The sequence below is a fragment of the Canis lupus genome, chromosome 3 (assembly GCF_003254725.2).
Source record: "Canis lupus dingo isolate Sandy chromosome 3, ASM325472v2, whole genome shotgun sequence".
Taxonomy (NCBI): Eukaryota; Metazoa; Chordata; class Mammalia; order Carnivora; family Canidae; genus Canis; species Canis lupus.
Window position 1 is genome coordinate 72,685,704 of NC_064245.1, and position 19,520 is coordinate 72,705,223.

The following is a 19,520-nucleotide window of genomic DNA, read 5'->3' on the forward strand; positions in this document are numbered from 1 at the left end:
GCCACCGGGGCTGCCCCATATGACAATAATTTAATCCTGTATTAAAACTCTAGTAGTGCTTGCTTCGGCAGCACATATACTAAAACCCCAATAAACCTCTGGATACCAAAGCTCAGGGGAGCTTACTGGTTGGTGAACACATTGGTGTGTTGGACTCCACCAGAAGAGGGCATAGAAGCTCTTTGTCTTTCTCTTTCCTCCCCAAAGTCTTTTTCATTGGGCTGTTCTTGAGTTGCATCCTTTATAGTAAAGCTGTAATTATAAACATTGTGCTTTTGATGAATTCTGTGAGGTGTTCAGGCAAATTATTGAACCTGAAGGTATGCAGGAACTTCAAAGATATATAAGTGGCCTCCAGGACTTGTAGGTGGCACCAGAAGTGGGGCAGTGTTGTGAAGGATTTTGTCCTTTAACTTGTGGGATTTGTGCTAATACCAGGTAGTTACTGTCAGAACTGAACTGAAATGTAGTACACATAGTTGGTGTCAGCGAATTGCTCTCAAGGTGAAAGCTTGACAAGTTTTGACATCAATATATATATACAGCCTTGAAACTATCATCACAATCAAGATAACATAGGCATCACTCCCAAATGTTTCCTCCAGTTCTTTTAAATCCCACTCTGTTCCCTGTTTGTGTCTGGCTATCTTGTCTTAGCATATTTTTGAGATTTATTTATGGTAATTGCCTATATGAGGTTCTTTTTATTGTTGTTAGTAGTCCTTTGTGTATACCACAATGGATTCATTCGTTTACCTGTTAATAGATAGTTGGTTATTTACAATTTGGGGCATTCTGAATAGAGCTTTTATGAACATTGTATTTGTGTGAACTTTGTTTTCATTAAGTACCTAAGGGTGGAATTTATTTTACTTTATTAATTTCTTAATTTAAATTGAATTTGCCAACATATAATTTGCTCAGCACATCATGTGCCCTCCTTAATTCCCATTATCCAGTTACTCCATCCCCCCCACCAACCTCCACTTCCACAACCCTTTGTTTCCTAGAGTCAAGAGTCTCATGGTTTGTCTTCCTCTCTCATTTTTCCCCACTCAGTTTCCCTGCCTTCCCTTATGATCCCTTTCACTATTTCTTATATTCCATTTAGGAGTGAAATCATATGATAATTGTCTTTCTCCAGTTGACTTATTTTATTCAGCATAGTACTCTCCAGTTCCATCTATGTCAATGTAAATGGTTGGTATCCATCCTTTTTGGTGGCTGAGTAATATTCCATTGTATATGTACAATGTATATTCTTTATCCATTCATCTGTATAAGGATATCTCGGCTCCTTCCACAGTTTGGCTATTGTGGACATTGCTGCTATAAACATTGGGGTGCAGGTGCCCTTCATTTCACTACATCTATATCTTTGGGGTAAATACCCAGTAGTGCAATTGCTGGATCTAGGGTGGCTCTATTTTCAACTTCTCGAGGAACCTCCACAATGTTTTCCAAAGTGGCGGCACCAGCTTGCATTCCCACCATTTGTTGTTTCCTGTCTTGTTAATTTTAGCCATTCTGCCTGGTATAAAGTGGTATCTCATTGTGGTTTTGATTTGTATTTCCCTGATGACAAGTGATGTGGAGCATTTTTTCTGGTGCTTGTTGGCCATGTGTATGTCTTCTTTGGAGAAATGTCTATTCCTATCTTCTGCACATTTCTTGGCTGGGTTGTTTGTTTTTGGGTGTTGAGTTTGGTAAGTTCTTTTTAAACAGGAATTGTACTTCCTTTTTTTTTTTTTTTCCTAAGATTTTATTTATTCATTCATGAGAGACACACAGAGAAAGAGAGAGGCAGAGACACAGGCAGAGGGAGAAGCAGGCTACATGCAGGGAGCCCTATGTGGGACTCGATCCCGGGTCTCCAGGATCTCACCCTGGGCTGAAGGCAGACACCCAACCACTGGGCAACCCAGGCGTCCCTGATAAGTTCTTTATAGATCTTTGATATTAGCTCTTTATCTGATATGTCATTTGCAAATATCTTCTCCCATTTTTTTAGGTTGCCTTTTAGTTTTCTTGATTGTTTACTTAATGTGCAGAAGTCTTTCATCTTGTTTAAGTCCCAATAGTTCATTATTGCTTATGTTTCCCTTGCCTTTATATATGTGTCTTGCAAGAAGTTACTGGGGCCGAGTTCAAAAAGGTTGCTGCTTCTGTTCTTCTCTAGGATTTTGATGGATTCCTGTCTTACATTTAGGTCTTTGATCCATTTTGAATTTATCTTTGTGTATGGTATAAGAGAATGTCCAGTTACATTCTTCTGCATGTGGCTGTCCAATTTCCCATTACCATTTACTGAAGAGACTGTTTTTCCATTGGTTAATGACGCCTGAATACTTTCCTGCTTTGTTGAAGATTAGTTGGCCATAGAGTTGAGGGTCCATTTCTGGGTTCTCTATTCCTGTTCCATTGATTTATGTGTCTGTTTTTGTGCCCGTACCATGCTGTCTTCGTGATTACAGCTTTGTAATATAGCTTGAAGTCAGGCATTGTGATGCCACCAGCTTTGGTTTCCTTTTTCAACATTCTTCTGGCTATTTGGGGTCTTTTCAGGTTCCATACAAATCTTAGGGTTGAGTTTTTGTCTTTGATTTTAAGTGTATCTTTAACTTTATGAAAAATGACTGTTTTCCAAAGTAGTTGCACCATTCTATATTCCTGCCACCATTGTATAAATTTTTTTTTGTAAAGCGTCCATATATTTTTCCTACTTTTAATGGAGAAAGAATAGCCTTTCATGCAAATGACGCCTGAATACTTTTACATAAAACTTGGAACACATATAGAAATTAGTTCAGAATAGGGATCCCTGGGTGGCGTAGCAGTTTGGCGCCTGCCTTTGGCCCAGGGCGCGATCCTGGAGACCCAGGATTGAATCCCGGTGCATGGAGCCTGCTTCTCCCTCTGCCTGTGTCTCTGCCTCTCTCTCTCTCTCTCTCTCTCTCTCTCTCTCTCTCTCTGTGACTATCATAAATAAATTAAATAAATTAAAAAAAAGAAATTAGTTCAGAATAAATTATAGACATAAATGTAAAAACCTATAGAACATCAACATCTACAAAAAATTAAGTAGGAAATCTTTGTAACCTTTGTTTAGGCAAATATGTCTTTGGTCAGATACAAAAAGCACAAACCATAAAAGAAAAAATTGATAAATTGGACTTCCTCAGTTAAATCGTCCTTAAATTAAAGCATTCTATATTGTTGAGAAACTTAAAATGGTGAGCCAAACATTGAAAGAAAATATTTGCAAAATACATAAAGAATTGGTATCCAGGAACGCCTGGGTGGTTCAGTGGTTGAGCGTCTGCCTTCAGGTCAGGGCATGATCCTGGAGTCTGGGGATCAAGTCCCACATCCGTCTCCCTGTGTGGAGCCTGCTTCTCCCTCTGCCTATGTCTCTGCCTCTCTCTCTTTCTGTGTCTCTCATGAATAAGTAAACAAAATCTTAAAAAAAAAAAAAAAAGAATTGGTATCCAGAATATATAAAGAACTCTCAAAACTTAGGTAATAGAAAAAAAAAGAATAGGGCAGCCCCAGTGGCTTAGCAGTTTAGCGCCGCCTTTAGCCCGAGGTGTGATCCTGGAAACCCGGGATCGAGTCCCACGTCAGGCTCCCTGCATGGAGCCTGCTTCTCCCTCTGCCTATGTCTCTGCCTCTCTCTCCGTGTCTCTCATGAATAAATAAAATAAAATCTTAAAAAAAAAGAAAGAAAAGATTTGACAAGAGACTTCACCAAGTAAATGTCTAAACAGCAAATAAAGATGCTCAGTTTTGAATTCCATTAGTCTAATTTCATTAGAAAATACAAATTAAGGGGCACCTGGATGGCACAGTCAATTAAGCATCAAACTCTTGATTTCAGCTCAGATCATAGTCTCAGGGTTGTGAGATTGACTCCCTCCTCCGAAGTCTTAAAAAAAAAAAAAAGGAAAGAAAATACAAATTAGAACCACGATGAGATACTACTAAACCCCTACTAGTATAGCTAAGAATAAACAGAAAACTAAAGCTGACTCAGCAAGATTGCTGAGCAATTGCCCCTCTCATCAATGCTCATAGGAATGGAAAATAATACAGTGACCATGGAAAATGTTTTGTTGATTTGTTATGAATATAAAAGTGATTATGCAGTTAGTATGTAACCCAGCAATCTAACTTTTAGGTTTTTACTGCAGAGATGTAATATAAATGCATTTACAAAAAAGCCTATACACAAATACCTATAGTGGCTCCTTTCATAATTGTCAAAACGGTCTGAATACTAGGCCAGCATGCCTCAAAAAAATTGAAATGATTGAAATCCTATAAAATATGTTCTGTGTATATGGTGTATTTCAATTATATTTCTAATGGAATACTTCTTGCTTAAAAGGAACAAATTAACTGCTACATGCAACAGCATGGATGGATCTCAGATGCAGTTTGCAAAGTGAAGATAGCTGGGGGCAGCTTGGGTGGCCCAGCGGTTTAGCACCGCCTTCAGCCCAGAGCGTGATCCTGGAGACCTGGGATCGAGTCCCACGTCAGGCTCCCTGCACGGAGCCTGCTTCTCCCTCTGCCTGTGTCTCTGCCTCTCTGTGTGTGTGTCTCTCATGAATAAATAAATAATTTTTTAAAAAAAGGGAAGGTAGCTGAGTCTTAACAACATACATGTAATTCCATTTATATGACATTCTGGAAAAGGTAAAACTATGGGGACAGCAATAGTAGGGATTGTCAAGGGCTAAGGAAGAAGTTAAGAATTGACTTCTGAGGGACAAAAAGGAACTTTTTATTTAGGGTGTTGGAAAATAGTCTATGTCTTGATCGTGGTGATGGCCATAGAACTGTGTATTTGTCAAAACTCATAGAAACAGACACCAAAAAACATGAAGTGTTTATAAATTATACCTCAGTATACCTGTGGTGTTTTTGTTTTTGTTTTCCACGGTTAAAGTGTTGGAAGAAGTAGGATACCTCAGTGGCTCAGTTGAGTGGCTGACTCTTGATCAGGTCATGATCTCAGGGTCCTGGAATTGAGCCCCATGTTGGGCTCCACACTCAGTGGGGAGTCTGCTTAAGAATTCTTTCTCTTCTCTCCCTCTGCCCTTTTCCTCACATGCACTCACTCGTGTGCATGCTCTCTCTCAAATAAATAATTAAAAAATATATATTTTATTTATTCATGAGAGGCGCAGAGAGGCAGATACATAGGCAGAAGGAGAAGCAAGGAGCCTGGTGTGGGACTCCAGGATCATGACCTGAGCCAAAGGCAGATGCTCAACCACTGAACCACCTAGGCATCCCTCAAATAAATAAATCTTTAAAAAAAGAAAAAAAAAAAAAAAGGATTGGAAGAAGATACACCATGATAATGCAGATTACAAGGAATTTACAATGACAATATTTGAAACAAAGTAAACTTTGAAATAGTACCACCAAGGATAAGGAAGAATATTTCATAATGTTATTAATAAAGGGATCATTGCACTAAGAAAACAACAGTCCTAAATATATATTTACCTAAAACAGCTTCCACATTTATGAAATAGGAACTGATGGAAACTGAAAAGGAGAAATAGGGGTGCCTGGTTGGCTCAGTCCATAGAACATGTGACTCTTGATCCTTGGTGTCATGAGTTCAAAACCTACATTGAGGGGTAAGAGATTACTTAAAAAAAATAATTAAATCTACAATTATACATGGAAATATCAACATTCCTTTTTCAATAACTTATTGAAGAAGTAGACAGAAATTAATAGGGCTATCTAAGAGTTAACATACCAATGAATTTGACCTAATTGATATTTATAGAACATCACATTCAGTGACAGCAGAACTATACATTTTCTTTAAGTGCATATGAATTATTCACTAAGATAGACCATTAAAGAAATTTCGGTATATTTAATTTGATTCATATTATACATAGGGATAACACAGATAGTTAAATGAGAAATTAATAAGAAAAATCCAGAAAATACCCAAATATTTGGAATTTAAGCAGTATACTTCCTTTTTTTATATAGATTTATTAATTTGAGAGAGAGAGAGAAGAAAACACGAGAGCACTGGGGCAAGGGTCAGAGGGAGAGAGAAACTCAGGCAGACTCCATGATCAGTTTGGAGTCCATGTGGGGCTCCATCTCACACCCCTGAGTCATAACTTAAGCCAAAACCAAGAGTCAGACACTTAACAGACTATGCTACCCAGGCACCCCTAAGCAGTATACTTCTAAGTAACATGTGAATAAAAGAAGAAATCACAAAGAAAATTGGAAAGTCTTTTGAACTTTTTTTTCCCCTCAAGATTTTATTTATCTGTCATTGAGAGGAAGAGCACTAGCAGGGGTAGAGGCAGGCAGAGTCTGTGCTGGGCAGGAAGCCCATCCTGACTTGATGCCCAGGCCCCAGGATCTTGACATGAGGTGAAAGCAAATGCTTAACCAATTGAACCACCCAGGTGTCCCTGGAAAATATTTTGAACTTAATGAAAATGATATCATGATTTGTTATGATAGGGAATTTCCATGTCTGTAGATTTCCTGTAGGTAGACTATTAAATTTAATTTTCTTCTTTTAAAGAAAAATTGTTAGGATATAGCTAAAGCAGTCATTTTTGAGAAAGGATATGCTATCCTGATAGCATATCCTGATTATCCTGATAATAATCCTGATTATTCTGATATGCTTTTAAATGCTTATATAAGAACAGTCTAGGGGATCCCTGGGTGGCTCAGTGGTTTAGCACCTGCCTTTAGCCCAGGGTGTGATCCTGGAGTCCTGGGATCGAGTCCCAAGTCAGGCTTCCTGCATGGAGCCTGCTTCTCCCTCTGCCTCTCTCTCTCTCTCCCTGTGTCTCTCATGAATGAATAAATAAAATTAAAAAAAAAAAAAAAAAGAACAGTCTAAAATGGGTGGCTCAGCAGTTGAGCATCTGCCTTCGGCTCAGGGCGTGATCCTGGAGTTCGAGGATCGAGTTCCGCATCAGGCTCCTGTAGGGAGCCTGCTTCTCTCTCTACCTCTCTCTGTGTGTCTCTCATGAATAAATAAATAAATCTTAAACAAACAAACAAAAAAATCAGTGATATGCTTCTAATCCTAGAACCTGGAAAAGAACATCAGATTACATCTGAAGAAAGAAGAACTTAATAAAGAATGAAGATCAATCAGATAGAAAATGGACAAACAGGAGTGCCTCGGTGGTTCAGTCAGTTGAGTGTCTGCCTTTGGATCACGTGATGAACCCAGAGACCTGGGGTCAAACCCTGCATTGGGTTCTCTGGTTAATGGGGTGTCTGCTTCTGCCCTTTCCCCTGCTCTTCTCTCTCTTGCACTCACTCTCGCAAATAAATTTTTAAAAAAGAAAATAGAAAATGGACAAACAGGGGCATCTGGTTGGCTCAGTCTGTTAAGTGTCTAACTCTTGATCTCAGCTCCAGGTCTTGATCCTTAGGGTCATGAGTTCAAGGCTCAACGTTGAGAAAAAGAAAGAAAATAGACAAATAGTGGGGAGAACCAGTAATGCCAAAAGTTGATTCTTTGAAAAGAGCAATAAAATTGCCAAACCTCTTGTTAGATCATGTTCCTCAACCACGGCCCTATTGATTCTTTTATCCTGTAATTGGTTGTTGTGGGGAACTGTCAGCATCCTTGGCCTCTATCTACTACATGCCAATAGAACTCCCTTTCCCTATGTTACAACTAAAAAATGTGTCTCTAGACACCATCTGATGTCCCCTGAAGGTGAATGGCAAATTCATTCCTCTTTTCTTGGGACCACTACATTAGACCAATCAAGGAAAAAAAGAAAATACGACAAAAAATAGCAGTCAGTGACAAAAGACAAGGTGTCAGTGTAGATTTTAAAAGGTACAGTATAGGCATTAAAAGGAAAATAAAGGCATATTATGAGCAGGTTTATGCCAGTAAATTCAATATCCTAAATAAAATGGATATGTTTCTGGAAAATGCAAATTACCAAAATTGACTTAAGATGAAATAGAAAACCTGATAGCTTTATAAAATGAATTTGCAGCTAAAATTTGCCATAAAGACCCAGATGACTTCATTGACAAATTCTATTAAACATTTAGGGAAAAATCATACCAACCCTACAAAAACTCAGAAAATAGATTAAACACTTCTGACTTAATAAGGCTGATATTAACTTAATATCAAAACGAAACATGCTTTACAAGAAAACGACAGATCAAGAGCCTTAATGAACAACAAAGTATTAGAGCAGATCCAGCCAGCCAAATAAAAACCAAAAGAAGGAAAAAACAAGAAAAAACCACACATAACACAACAATCTAATGACTGCCATGTCAGGCTTATTCCAGGAGTGCAAACTTGGCTTAAACTTTGAGTATTAATGTAGTTCAACATATTAACATTATAAAATGGAAAACCCATGCTATTATTTCAGTAACTGTAGAAAAAGTATTTGAGCAAAAAAATCCAACACATTTATCATAAAAACTAACAGCACTTTAGGAATAAAAGATAGCTTTTTCAAGTTGATAAAAGGCATCTACAGAAAACACCAGTTAATATAATACTTTATGATGAAAGGCCAAGTGCTTTCTTAGCTCTGGAAAGAGGCAAAAATGTCTACTCTTAGCATTTTTTTCAATATTCTGATGGGTGTTGGTTTTGTTTTTCTTATTTTGTCTTTAAGATATTTATTTATAAAAAAAAGATATTTATTTTTTTATTTATTTGAGAGAGAGAGAGAGAGAACATGAATAGGGGGCTGAGGGAGAGGGAGAAACAGATTCCCTATTCAGCAGGGCTCAGTCCCAGGACCCTGGGATCATGATCTAAAGGCAAATGCTTAACCAGCTGAGCCACCCAGGTGCTCCTGTTTTGTTTTTTTATTAAAGTAGGCTCCATGCCCAGTGTGGAGCCCCACATGGGGCTTGAACTCAATCTGGGGATCAAGATCGAAACCTGAGCTAAGTGTCCAATGCTTAACAAACTGAACCACCCAGCCACCCCTCTGGTGGTTTTGCTGGTGCAGTAAGGAAAGGAAAGGCATACAGATTAGAAGAGACAAAATAAAAACTGTTCTTGTGAGTGATATTACTGTGTTTATAGGAAATCCCTAAGAAATGCAGAAACAAGCCACCAGAACCAGTAGAGCTGTGTAGCAGTATGATAGGATATAAGCCCAATATAAAAAAAATTGTTTATGTATTAGGAACCAACAGTTGGAAAAATGAAAAATTTTTAAAATTTATAGTAGCATCTGAAAAGATAAAATACTTGGAGTAACAAAACGTGCAAGACTTGTGTACTAAAAACTACAAAATAATGCTGGAAGAGAAGATTTAAAAACCTAAATTATTGGAGAAATCTATATTCTCAGATCAGAGAACTTGGTATTATTAAAATGTTAGTTAGGTCTCTCTCTTTCTCTCTTTTTTTTTTTTTTAATTTTTTTTTTATTTATTTATGATAGTCACACAGAGAGAGAGAGAGAGAGAGAGGAAGAGACACAGGCAGAGGGAGAAGCAGGCTCCATGCACCGGGAGCCCGACGTGGGATTCGATCCTGGGTCTCCAGGATCGCGCCCTGGACCAAAGGCAGGCGCCAAACCGCTGCGCCACCCAGGGATCCCTCTCTCTTTCTCTTTAAAAGTAGCCTGGCTATACTCTGATTAGGCTGGTCCACCACCCCGAGATTAAGACCTGAGCTGAGATCAAGAGTCAGATGCTTCAACAACTCAGCCGCCCAGGTGTCCCTAAAATGTCAGTTCTCTTACTGTCATTTTACTTGACATTTTCTTGGCCATGATGAATGGGATTTAGTCCATCATTACATTGACTATTTGGGTTTCTTTCAAGAAGTGCTTAGTCTAGCAAGTCATTTGTCCATTTTACCTTTGGGTTTTCTTTTTCTTACTGAATTCTAGGAATTCTTTAATGTACTAGACTGGTTCTTTGTTATGCCTTTCACAAATACCTGCTTCCATTTGGTAGCATATCTTTTAAAAACTTTTTAGTGATGACTTTCAATAAATAATGCATTAATTTTAGTTTTATAGAAAGAATCAGTGTGGTTTTTTTTATTTTAAAGATTTTATTCATTCATGAGAGAGAGAGTCATTTATGAGAGGGAGAGAGAGAGGCAGAGACATAGGCAGAGGGAAGGGCAGGCTCCCCATAAGGAGCTCGATGTGGCACTCTATCCCAAATCCTGGAATCATGCCCCGAAGTGAACGCAGATGTACAACCGCTGAGCCACACAGGTGTCCCAAAAGAATCAGTTTTTTATTGGTAGTGCTTTTTGTGTCTTAAGGAATCCTTTCTACTGAATGTCATAAATACATTTTTAAAGATTTATTTATTTATTTATTTATTTATTTATTTATTTATTTATAAATTTTTTATTTATTCATGAGAGACACAGAGAGAGAGGCAGAGACACAGGCAGAGAGAGAAGCAGGCTCCATGCAGGGAGCCTGATGTGGGACTCGATCCTGGGACTCCAGGATCACACCCTGTGGGCTGAAGGCATGCGCTTAACTGCTGAGCCACCCAGGGATCCCTTATTTATTTATTTTAGAGAGAAACTGTGCACGCATGCAAATTAGGGAGAGGGGGAGAGGGAGAAGGAATCTCAAGCAGACCCCTTGCTGAGCATGGAGCCCAATGCAGGGCTCAAGGGGTCAATTAACTAACTGACCCACCCAGGCCCCTGAACATTTTTCCTTTAAAATATTTCCAACAATTTGTAGATTGTTGATTTGAGGACCACATAGAGCATGTAGACATGTTTTGCTTTTCCTTTGTGATAGTTTGAACTTTCTGGAGTTGCTCAAATTCTCAAATGAGATGATTTCTCTTAAAATTTTGTGTGTCATGATCACCCGGATGAATTTGCAATATTTTACTGCATTGTCACCTGGTGGTAATTAGCTAAAGCCAGCTCTGTCTTTAGTTGGGGCATGGGCTCTCCATTTCTCCTCAGTCCTTATTTCCATGTCACTCCCCTCCAGCTGTGACCCTTGCGATTGACCCATGTTTAGGATTATATTTACTTTAAAACTCTAAATAAACTTCTGGGAAACAGATGTTAACTTACTGATTGATTATCTATAACTGGGTAAGTTTTAAGCCAGAATGGTAGGAATATATATCATGGATCATAATGTATATATTGTTAACACTCCTGTATATATGTAATCAGAGTATATGTTAAAGAGGCATTTTGTAAATTTTAGTGTTTTTTTAAAAAAAAAATAAGTGTATGCCCCACGTACTTTGTTCCAATCACTGTTCTCATCATCGAGGATACAGCTGATAACAGACAAAAATTATTTTCCTGACGAAACTTAGGTAAAAGAAACCTGTAATTTATTTTTTTAAGGTTTGAAAGTAGAATTAGAATATTTTGTATCATTTTATTTTCATATCTGTAACATCTCTATATCAAGCTAATGATGAAGTGATAAATACATTCTATTAAAACCAGAAACTTCTTTTAAGACAAGTCTTGTTTGGTGAAACTTTCATTGAAACTATTAATATATATATATGTTTGTCTTATACTTTGGCAAATGAATTTAATTTCAGTTTTTTAGTTTGATATAATTGCAGACTTAGAAAAGCTGCAGGAATAGTAAAAAGAGCCTCCTGTGTTCTTCAGATGTTAACTTTTTCCACTTTTACTCTTTTCCTCTCTGCCTACTCTAGTGTCCTATATAAATGCAAAGCCATTTGTAACAAAAACACTGAATAGTTCTTTAAGATTCCATTTTTGATGCTTGTGTTTGGGCTCCTGGGGACAGTAATAGTCCTCCTCTTCTGTGTTTTTGCCAGGTTAGGTCATGCATGCTATACTTTTCTATATTTTATGACTCTCTGTGTAATGTGATAGCGTTCCTTTCAGAAAGTTTTAAAAAACTAGCTGGTTCCAAAGGATCAGATTTTTAAATTTTTTTTTTTAATTTTTATTTATTTATGATAGTCACACAGAGAGAGAGAGGCAGAGACACAGGCAGAGGGAGAAGCAGGCTCCATGCACCGGGAGCCCGACGTGGGATTCGATCCTGGGTCTTCAGGATCGCGCCCTGGGCCAAAGGCAGGCGCCAAACCGCTGCGCCACCCAGGGATCCCTAAATTTTATTTTTTATTGCACTATTATTACTTCATCCTGAACTTTATTTTTTAACATGTTTTGATATATTTGTGTTTATTTCACTTGGTTGTAACATTACTTAACGTGTAGCTAAGAAAAATCTCTCCCCAGTTTTAGAAGTCATTTGTATTGATTTTTTAAATTATGGTAAAATATACATAACATAGATGTATTTTATGTTAAAAATTTTAACCATTTTTAAGCATACAGTTGAGTGGTATTAAGTTCATTCACGTTGTTGTGCAACTATCAGCACCATCCATCTCCAGAACCACAACCCATGCTGAGAAACATACTTCATACTGTGCTCCCCAGGTCAGTCATGTATGTGAAACCAAATTTCAACTATATTTATACCCTTATCATATGTGGTGCATTCTAATATTTTCTTTTACTTTCTTCCTTCCCTTCTGTGCTGGTATTGATCTTGTTCTGAGACTATGTGACCCAGGACCTAGATGTGCACAACTTTCCTTATCCATAAGGAAAGGATGATAATAGTACCTATCTCTTGGAAGTATTGTCATGAGTAAACCATTGCCATAATAATTACTCCAGAACCTCACACATCTAATAGATCAATACCAGCACAAAATGGGTATATCCTTCCTGTAAGTCTTCACAAAGGTTAATGCTCCTGCTACCACATACCACAAAATGCCTTCATTCCATAGCTGCCAGCCAAAAAGAGGGCAGAAAGAATAGCAACACAACCTTTACCACATTTCCATTTTCCAAATCATGAATAAGTGCTTCTGATTAGCTAAACCAAATTACAAGTATAACCTTTATTGTAAGGTGGCTCAGGATATATAATTTTCAGCTTTCCTGCCTCTGCAGTACAGAAAGGCATGTTTTAGAAACTGCAGAATGGATGTGGTTTCAGTTCATTGTTGGCTATATAGTAAAACAGAATCTAGTGGGTTAAAATTATTTATTATTTCTCACAGTTCTGTGATATGACTGCTCCATATGGTGTCAGCCTGGGTTACTCTTACAAGCTAAATTTAGCTGGGAGCTCAACTAGGACTCTGAGTTCTCTATACAGTCTGCCTCTGTGTGTTGTCTCATTTTCTAGGATTCTGTGTATGGTCTCTTCTTTCTTGGATAGTCCAGTCTTCCTAACACTGTGGTAGCTGGGTTCCAGTAGGGAGCATTCCAGCATCTATATGCATGTAGTTATCAGGCCTCTCCTTGCGTTACTCTTTCTAATGTCCCACTGGTCAAAATAAGCCACATGACCAAACCCGGTGTCTTTTTGAGAGAGGACTAAACAAGATGTAAATATGAGGAGACATAATATGGTAGTTAGCCTCCAACATGGCCCTGAATGATCCTCATTCCCTTATATTCTAACCAAAAGGGCTGTCCTGAGTAACTAATTAGGCTATTGTAGAAGTGACAGTGTATGTTTTTTGAGGTTAGGTCATAAAAGATTGTTATTAATGACTCTGGATCACTCACTGGGAGAAAGCCAGCTGCCATTCCATGAGGACACTCAAACAGCTGTCCATGGAGAGAGCCCCCAAAGAGAGGAATTGATGTCATTTCCCAAATCCAGTGCCGTCTTACAATCATGGAATGAGCTACTACCTTCATAGCATATCTGGTAGGCTCATCAGACCTTCAGATGATTATAACTTTGACTAGAGTTTCATTAGAGAATTCAAACAAAACCATCTAGCTAAGTTACTCTCTGATTCAGCTTCCACATAAACTGTGACAAAGAAATATTTATTGTTTTAAGGTACAGAGTGTGGGGGTATTTTGTCACATAGCAATAGATGGCAAATACATAGACTTTACTACTGAGAAATATTTTTGATGACTCCCATGTCCTGTATAATTTTCCTATAAAATTTAAGGGCCTTAGTTATGACATTTAGGAGTATAGTTTACCCTTCTTAATCTTTCTTGCCTCTCACTGAACATGCTCAGATTGCTTCAAAATACTCTGTAACATGTCACTAGTGACTTCAGGGTTTGGCTGAGTTAGCTTTGATGGATTCATCAACCTTGAGTGGGACATTCATTTTCTGGCTACCTCGTAACTAAAAAGATATTTTCATAGAATGCAAATCTAACCATATTATGCTGTTGCTCAAACACTTCAGTGGCCTTCAAAATATCTGTGGTTTGCATGTTCTCTCCTTTGGCTTTTGTCAGCTTGCATGAGGTTTTAAACTGTTCCTTAGTTTACTCATCCATAAATAAAAGTTTTGATTGTTTTGTTGGTTGAGATTAGATGACTTCTGTGAAAGGGAGCCTAATCAGATAATTTCAGGTGACCTGGCTAGTCCTACTTTAAGTTAATGTTAAGATTTTCTTTGATCCTTTCACAACTCACATTTGGTGTTCTTTATTTTTTTCAGAATCCCTAAACTTTAGGTGTTTATATATTTTTTTTAATTTTTATTTATTTATGATAGAGAGAGAGAGAGAGGCAGAGACACAGGCGGAGGGAGAAGCAGGCTCCATGCACCGGGAGCCCGATGTGGGACTCGATCCCGGGTCTCCAGGATCGCGCCCTGGGCCAAAGGCAGGCGCCAAACCACTGCGCCACTCAGGGATCCCGGTGTTTATATTATTAATGTATTATTATAATAATGTATATTAATGTATTATATTATTAATTCCAACTAGATAACAATTTCTACCAAAATGTTAATAGATAAGCAAGAAATAAGGCTTAACATCTCACAGAGATGTTTGTACTTAACAGTAAATAGACTGTCACTGACTAGTTACTGACTGCATAATGAAACCAAGATACAAAGCTAACAACAGAATGTCAGGAGAAGCTTGGTATTCTGAGCAGAGTAAGATAGTCGTATGCCTATCTATACATAGTTGTCTTGATTGGGACTTTTCACCAGTGAAGCCATCTAACATTGGATATTTTTTTTTGTGGGAAGGTTTTAAATTTCAGATTCAGTTTCTTTCCATAGAAATAGGATTATTCAGATAGTATTTTTCAGTGCCAGCCCCTTCCTCCCCCCATGTATTATTAGGATGGATAATATGTCCTCTTTTTAATTCCTGACAATGATAACTTGTGCCTTCTTTCTCTCCTTGATTAATTCTTATAGAAGCATGTCAATTCTTTTAGTCTTTTCAACAGTCAGCATTTGTCATTGTTTGGTTTTTTTCTTTTGTATGTTTGTTTTCCAGTTCATTGATAACTGTTTTAATTTTTCCCCCTTTCATTTTACCTCCTTTTTATTTAATTTGCTATTTTTCTCACTGCTTGGGATGGAAATATAAATCATTGAATTTTCATTCTTCTATTGTAATGTATACATTTAATGTTATAAATTTCCTATAAGTACAACTTCGTCTGCGTCCCACAAGTATTGATAGTTTATATTTTCATTGTCATTCAGTTCAGAATATTTTCTAAATTCCATTATGATTCCTTCTTTGATCAATTGAGCTTCACTAAGGAAGAAAGATAAAACCAGTATTACTATAAACTTTCTGTATAATAGAAGGAAAGGGATCACTTATTAATTTAAGTCAGTATAACTTCATTTCTAAAATGGACAAGGTTGGGGGTGTTTTGGATGGCTCAGTTGATTAAGTGTCCAGCTCTTGGTTTTGGCTCAGGTCATGATCTTGGGGTCATGGAATTGAGCCCTGTGTTGGGCTCCAAACTCAGTGCACTCTGCTTGAGATTCTTTTCCTTTTCCCTGTCCCCCTTGTCACATACACTCTCTAAAATAAAATAAATTTTTAAATATTAAAAAAAAAAACCGTGGACAAAGTTGTCTTAAAGTTATAAGCCAATTTCTTTCATGAATGTAAATGTAAAAATTGAAGCAATATAATAGCAAATCAAATCTAGCAATGCAGCCCCGGTGGCTCAGCGGTTTAGCGCCGCCTGCAGCCCAGGGTGTAATCCTGGAGACCCTGGATCGAGTCCCACGTTAGGCTCTCTGCATGGAGCCTGCTTCTCCCTCTGCCTGTGTCTCTGCCTCTCTCTGTGTGACTCTATGAATAAATAAATAAAATCTTTAAAATCTTTAAAAAAATATCTAGCAATGCACAAGTGTTATGACCTAGTTGGCATTATTTTAAAATGGAAACTTAGAACTAGAATTAGTTTTAGGAATAGAAACTTGGATTAAAATTAGAAGACCAGTCTGTGAGATTTACTCTATTTACAGAATTAGGAAGAAAATATGATCACCTCAGCAGGCACAGAAAAAAATGACAAAATTCAATACATATAAGATTGTCTTCTGTGTGATTTCTTTTTTTTTTTTTTTTTTGATTTCTTTTACCTTGCATAATATCCTGTAGGATCACCCATGCTCCCATGAATGGCAAGATTTCATTTTTTATGGTTGATTAATATTCTAGTGTTTGAGTGTGCATGTATGTTTGTATATCACTTTAATTCACTTATCTATTGTAGACATTAAGGTTGCTTCCATATCTTGGCTATTATAAATAATGCTGCAGTAAACATAGGGGTGCCTATATCTTTTCTAATTAGTGTTTTTATTTTCTTCAGGTAAATTCCCAGAAGTGGAATTACTGGGGCATATGTTATTTCTATTTTTAATTTCTTGAGGAACCTCAGCACTGTTTTCCACAGTGGTTGTACCTATTTACATTCCCACCAACAATGCACGAGGATTCCTTTTCTCCACATTCTCTCCAACACTTGTTTCTTGCCATTTTGATACTAGCCATTCTGACTGGTATGAGATAATACTGCATTGTTCTTTGCATTTTCTTTCTTTTTTTTTTTTTAAGATTTTATTTATTTATAGAGACACAGAGAGAGAGAGAGAGAGAGAGAGAGAGGCAGAGACACAGGCAGAGGGAGAAGCAGGCTCCATGCAGGGAGCCCGATGTGGGACTGGATCCTTGGTCTCCGGGATCATGCCCTGGGCTGGAGGCAGCGCTAAACCTGCTGAGCCACCAGGGCTGCCCCCCACCCCCTTTTTAAACATTTTATGCATTTGCATTTTCCTGATGATTAGTGATTAGTTGAGCACCTTTTCATGTGTCTTTTGGCAATCTGTATATCTTCTTTGGAAAAATGTCTATTTAGGTCCTCTGTTCACTTTAAAAAATTGGATTATTTGGGTTTATTTGGTGTTGAGTTCATGGGTTCTTTATATATTTTGGATATTAACCCCTTACCAGATATATCATTTGTAAATATCTTCTATTTAGTAGGTTGCCTTTTTGTTTTATTGATGGTTTCTTTTGCTGTGTAAAAAGCCTTTTAGTTTGATGTAGTCTCAATTTATTTTTGCTTTTGTTTCCTTGCCTGTGGAGACAGATCCAGAAAAATACTGCTTAAGGTCGATGTTTAAGAGATTACTGCTTATAGTTTTCCTTTAGGAATTTTATGGTTTTCAGTATTACATTTAGGTCTTTAATCCATGTTATTTTTGTATATGGTATAAGAAAGTAGTTCAGTTTTACTCTTCTGCATGTAGCTGTCCAGTTTTCCCAGAACTATTTATTGAAGAGACTGTCATTTCCCCAATATATATTCTTGCCTCCTTTGTGGTGGATTAATGGACCATAGAAGCACAGGTTTATTTTTGGGCTGTTTTGTGCCTGTACTATACTGGGTTTTTTTTAAATTCTTTTTTCTTTTTATTGAGGTATAGTTGACACACAATGTTATATTAGTTTCATGTGTACAACATAGTGATTCCACAGCTGTATGCATTATGTTGTCCTCACCACAAGTGTGGCTACCATCTGTTACCATACCGCTGACTATATTCCCTGTACTGTATTCCCTTTCATCCCCATGACTTATTCATTCCATAAGTGGAAGCCTGTACTTCCAACTCCCCTTCACTCATTTTCCCCATCCCCTAGTAATCATATTGTTTTAATTACCTTAGTTTGTAGTATACCTTGAAATCTGGGATGTGATACTTCGAGCTTTGTTGTTCTTTCTCAGAAGTGCTCTGCCAGTTTGGGTACTTCGTGGTTCATTACAAATTTTAGGATTCTTTGTTGTAGTTCTGTGAAAAAATACTATTGGTATTTTGATGGGAATTGCATTGAATCTGTAGATTGCTTGGGGTAGTATGTACATTTTAACAACATTCTTCCAGTTCACGAGCATGGACCTTTTTGTTTTATAGTGATTCTAAAATGTACACTTGTTAATTTTGTAGTTGTAAGTAACAGGTTATTTTATAATTACAGCTTTTAATCCTAAACTACATAAAAATGCTTGAACATGTTTTTCTGTGAAATGCAAAACCTATTAAAGTGTGAAATCAAGGCAGCTTTGATAATAAAATATAAAAGAAACATAATTGATGATGATGTTGCAAATATCAGATGAATTTGATTGTATGTATGAGGCTAAGAATTTTTTACCTGGACTAGATGTAAAATGATTAGAGTCTTAATTGAAGATTTACACAAACTGATTGTGAATCCTTTGATAGTAACTGATTACTAGTTTGTGTTTTAATGGACATGAGTTTTTAAAAACATATGTCTACTACTAATTTCTAAGTATCAGGAGTTGAGTATGTTTTTTTTATATATATATTTTTACAGATGGTAGTAAAAACTTTTATGGATATGGATCAGGACTCAGAAGATGAAAAACAGCAGTATCTCCCACTAGCCTTGCATCTTGCATCTGAATTTTTCCTCAGGAATCCCAATAAAGATGTGCGTCTCCTTGTAGCATGTTGTTTGGCCGACATTTTTCGAATCTATGCCCCAGAAGCTCCATATACTTCCCATGATAAACTTAAGGTAAATATAATCTTTATAGAATTAGTTTACTTTTATAGTTCAGCTTACCTTTAGTAACATAGCTTTTTATTATTATTCATAAAAATGAATTATTCATTCAGTTAAAATTTATTACATATCTACAAAAATGACTGGTATTTTTATTGAGGCATTGAAAGGTATAGATCAAAACTAGTCCCTGTCTGCTCATAGGTAACCCTCATGATAACCCATCACAAAGCCCAGATGGCTGAATTGAAGAGATAGAAGTGGATTTAGTGACACTTTTATTTTAAAACAATAGTGTAACGGAATTTATATATTCAAATGATTATTTCCCCTTGCACACTACATGCAGAATTATGCTTATCTTGGAGGTTTCTGCCTGTTTGAAATGTTCAAGGAACTCTTTTGAATTGATCTCTTGAGCTGACTTCATATTCTGAATAATTTTCTTCTTGATAAATTTTAATATTTTGAACTTCTTTCTTTTCAGTTGTCCTAAAGTCATTTTTTTACATATTGATTCTATTTTGGGTTAAAACTTCTAAAGAAAGCTTATTAAGAAATGGCACACTATTGTCATGAAAAGTATGACTCTTCAACTAGTCTGTTATTGTTTTTGTTCCACACAAATTTATAACCA

General features: G+C 37.0%; 1 protein-coding gene across 3 annotated transcripts in view; it reads left to right on the top strand.

The window, feature by feature from the left end:
• Positions 1 to 19,520, top strand: part of PDS5A (PDS5 cohesin associated factor A) — a 150,882-nt gene that overhangs the window by 38,325 nt on the left and 93,037 nt on the right. For all 3 annotated transcript variants that reach the window (XM_049108667.1, XM_049108666.1, XM_035714458.2), the window contains exon 3: positions 18,692 to 18,895. In XM_049108667.1, coding sequence (XP_048964624.1) covers positions 18,692 to 18,895 — 204 coding nt within the window. The remainder of the gene's footprint in view (positions 1 to 18,691; positions 18,896 to 19,520) is intronic.